We start from the raw sequence: 4,534 nt of genomic DNA on the forward strand, positions 1-4,534 counted from the left end.
TATATATATATATAAATTTTGAAAACTGAACAAATTGTGTAAGTATTCTTTCAATTCATTCAATATTCACAATTTCATACAATTTTTGGTTTGATGTGGCTAAAGGATTTTCAAGTTTTGCCCCAAATTATCAAAGTGGATTTGTCAAATTAAGTTAAAAGGTTAGCTTAAACCCTGTGTATGGTATCCCTAACAACTAGAATTTCATGTACAACATGATAATCAAGTTTGTGACTAGAAGATGTGATATGCAGCAAAGCTAATGGATGATCAAAGCTGATCAATATGAATAGTTTCAGAGTTGGATGGAAAGTGTTGGATGTGACAAACAAACCTTAATTCTGTTAGGCAAGAACAGAGATCTTTATTTACAACAGAAATGAAGTTAGTAAGTTATGTTTCACAACCACAGAGTTGAATATGTCACAGCAGCACTGGTTCAACATGTTGATCTTAATCAATAATCCTATATGTCTGAATGCCAACATAAGTGGAAGAGAATTCATTAATGTAGACTCCATCTATTTTTCTCTCTCTTCTTGCTCTAGAACAAACAATAACACAGTCTTCAAACAATGATTCATCAAGGCAATAAATAAGGATACAAACAGTTATATATGGTTTCACCAGAGTGCTACAATTAACAAACTATGTGGCACAACATTACATACACTAAGTAAATATGCAGTGTTCAAATATGGTTGTTGGTAAAACACAAGAGTACAAGAAAAGCCTTAATTCCATTCATATGAAAATGAAAGGACATCACATATAAGTTGCTACGTGAAAGAGCAATGACTTTCAGAAGGAATAGACAAATTACTAGAATTATTAGTTTTCCATGCCCAAACTAGTTAGTAAATTCTGTAAAGATAAGAAAAATAAAAGTCTACAAAATGAAATAAATATTACAATAATTTCTTACATTTCAAACTATTATGTATTTTCATTTATTTGTTGATCAAAAACTTATAAATCATAATACGATATTTTAAGTTTGGTACTTTAAATAATAAGCATATTCTTATTTTGTTCTTAGAAGAGTTTGAGCAGTTGGAAGAAAGTTTTTATAAATTTAAGTCTCAACATATATTTATATCATGCTGATATATATATATATATATACACACAAAAACACAAGCAACTTTTTAAAGAGTGACATGGATAGTACTCTTATTAATTTATAAAAACATTTAACATTTAATCAACTAGTGTATCTTTTATGTAAAAACTCACATACTTGTATAAATTACTGTTTCATTGATTTTGGTGTCCTCGTCCATATTCTATGATAACAGGTCTTCCCCTAAGTAAATAGCCAGTGACCAGATGTTGAGCAGCAACTGCTTTCTCAACACCTACACATGGAACATATAATAAATGTACTGGAAATGTCATTATAAAAAACATCATTGGCCATATTAAAAATATTCTTATTTAATTAACCAAACAAGCAAAAAATAAGATCTCTACAGGAAGGATTAGTTACTAAATTTTCAAACTGTCTAACAGAAGACATCACAAGTAGCAGAGTAATGCTGTAGCAAACATTACAAGTTTTCGGTTAGTTCTAGGAGAAAATTTCTCAAGGTAGAAAATGTATTCCTGAAAACCACCAAACATCATTCTTTCACCATTAATGTAATAATCAATAAGGACTAAAGACTGACAGTTGTAACATAATGTACAACACCTGATTGTGCAAAGTTGTTTTGAGTGTGTTCTTTTTGCATTAAAAATTTGAATTTGATCATACAGACAAACAAGATCAGTAACAAGTCACAAAAACATTTTCACACTGGATATCTTTTTGTTTTGTAGAAAATGTAAATTTAAGGACTTGTAAAGTAGCAGCATTTATAATAATCATCTTAGAAAGTGAAAATTTACTTCCAAATATTACAGCAGTGGATAATAATTAATCACAAAATTGAGGATAACAAAGACAATTCTGTAATTATGGCTTTTCGATGAGTATCAACAGTTTCAAGTATTAATTAAACAATTAATTACTCATCAGAAATGTCAGTGGAATAATGAAACCCAAGAAAATTCTGCAATCAATGATTTCTCAAAGAAAATAATATTTAAGTGAAAGACACGAAAATACATGCACATAAGAACCACAGTAAAAAAACTTCAAATATTCGAGTATTCTGATATATAAAAAAGGACAAGAAGTACAACCTGCTTAAAAATATCAACAGTATCTTAAGAAAATTCCTTTCTTCAGCACAATTACTTCAGTGAATTTCAAACTCTTGTTAGGGAATTCAGTATTTCACTGATATGGTCTTTCAGTGAAAAGCAAAACAGATTAGGAAACTCCAAAAACAACTGAACTTATGAGTGGCTTTTGGAGAGGAACAGAAGCCTCCATAACTCAAATCTTATTACAAAGTTAACTAGAAGTATAATTAATGATGCATCTAAATATGACACAGTAGGGAGATGGTCATATTACTGCATGCAGTTCCCACAATCTCTATAAAAAAATTATATTCTCTCAGTGTTGATGAAAATACTATGTACATCTTAACGAGATATGCCTGATGATGGTCCAAATAAATGTAGTCGAAACATGTAATAAAATATCATTGTTTTTGCAATAATAAATAATTATGGTTTAAATGGTGTATTATTTTTACTGCATGTGTATTACCCATACACATGGTCCAAATAAATGTAGTCGAAACATGTAATAAAATATCATTGTTTTTGCAATAATAAATAATTATGGTTTAAATGGTGTATTACTTTTACTGCATGTGTATTACCCATACGTTTAAAAACAAAGACTGACTACAACCACACACAGGTGTAGAAGCAATGTGGAATCTTAAAAATTATCCTACAAGTACTCAAATAATATGAGAACTTTATACAAAATTCACATGAGCAGTGGTTTTTTTTAGGACAGTTCAAACTGTTTTAATCTTACAGTACTTTTAGATTACTCATTTCAAAATGTTCACATTTTCCTAAACTGAAAATGTATTTCCAATAATACTTACCTCCTCTCACACCATAGCTATTTCTCGATCTCCAGGGTTTCCACTCTTTGCCCATCTAAGTATTGAAAATGCTTGCTCCAGTCTTTTATATCCCATTCGAATGCCCTTGGCAAATTTTACTTTGCAGAATTATCCACCAGTTTCAATGCACCCTCTATCTAGGTACTGTATATAAGCACCTCATTCAGATAATGTAATCGCTTTTTTGAGACATAAACCAGCTTTTAATGGGGAGGTAGGGTGGGAGAGTGTCAGTGGAGGTAAGTATCATTGGAAATACATTTTCAGTTTAGGAAAATTTAACTTTCAAAACATACTTACCTCTGCTGACACTATAGCTAGAATCCCACACTGAGAAGGTGGAGGGGCTGGTGCAGGCATGAACCATCCAGAAAGCTTCTGTATAGAACAAGAGTGTACCAAGATGGTACAAGGGTGGGGAACTACACTACATCTAGAACAGGTATGCTCTTCACCAGGAACGTAGTTCCTATATCAACGGTGGAATAGAATATGAGTAATCGTCAGTATAGGCAAGCCCCAACCAGATAGCTGAGGTTCCACAACTCAGCGTTGGAATAAGGGGGTCGTGGTAACTATATTCCACGTTAGTGGACAGGGCTGTTGGACTGCAAAGTTATACATATACTTTTGATTAGATCCCAATCTGTAGCCACAGTGTGATGTATTTCACACCACTAGAATCAGAACAAGAAAGTGAGCAACACTGAAGTGGACAAACTTTCTCCTCCACCTGAAGAAGTCCAAAAGGTAACACCCCAGGTTCAGAATGACAGGATCGTGTATGCCATACTCAACCAAAGGAACAGAACTCATCTGGTCTGGAATTATGAAGATTCATCCTCACTCCCCGACTAAACAGGCAAGAAGTATTCCACTTGCCTCTAAAATTAACTCTCTCAACACGGGGTCGGTCAATTTGACCGAGTCACGTGACATTTTGTACTCATTTAAAGTCTTTATAAATTTAATACTTATAACTCTCAATATATTGGGTATATCTTCACGAAATTTGGCAGTCTTTCAGTTAATATTACAAGTCTTTCACATACAAAAACTCACATTTCTTAGTGAATTATTTTTAATAAAATAAATATTTGTCCAGAAATATATTGAGTATTTGTTTTGAATAGTCCATGTGCAAAGTAATTTTTATGTTAAAATTAAAAATACTTTTAGTCATCTCAAAAATCTGAAATTTCCTTTGTGTAATCCCTAAATCATCCTAAATGCATTTTACACTAAAACTTTATTGTTTATCTGTTAGTTTCTCTATCCTATCTCAAAACAGGATCGGTTAAATAGATCGACCTTGTAACCACAAAAAAAAAAAATCAAAATAAACCAATATTAACCATTTTTTTTTCTAGAATGACTTCTATTTGTAACATGAAACTACATTCATTTATCCCGAATAGCTCTAAGTTCATAACATTATACATCTATTTATAATTCAATTTTATTGTTTTATTGCCCTTTGAACCGTGTCTAACTACTAT

The 4,534-nt window shown here is 31.6% G+C and overlaps 1 protein-coding gene across 5 annotated transcripts in view; it reads right to left on the reverse strand.

Annotated features, from left to right (window-relative positions):
* Positions 1-339: 339 nt before the first annotated feature.
* The window catches only part of LOC106465119 (RNA-binding protein 41-like), a 33,475-nt gene continuing 29,280 nt past the window's right edge, over positions 340-4,534 (reverse strand). For all 5 annotated transcript variants that reach the window (XM_013925318.2, XM_022392954.1, XM_013925319.2 and 2 more), the window contains 2 exons: positions 1,241-1,358; positions 340-544 (listed from right to left, as the gene is read on the reverse strand). In XM_013925318.2, coding sequence (XP_013780772.1) covers positions 1,258-1,358 — 101 coding nt within the window. In that variant the 3' untranslated portion in view covers positions 340-544; positions 1,241-1,257. The remainder of the gene's footprint in view (positions 545-1,240; positions 1,359-4,534) is intronic.

This window comes from Limulus polyphemus, unplaced genomic scaffold (genome assembly GCF_000517525.1).
Source record: "Limulus polyphemus unplaced genomic scaffold, Limulus_polyphemus-2.1.2 Scaffold1842, whole genome shotgun sequence".
In the NCBI taxonomy this organism is placed as follows: Eukaryota; Metazoa; Arthropoda; class Merostomata; order Xiphosura; family Limulidae; genus Limulus; species Limulus polyphemus.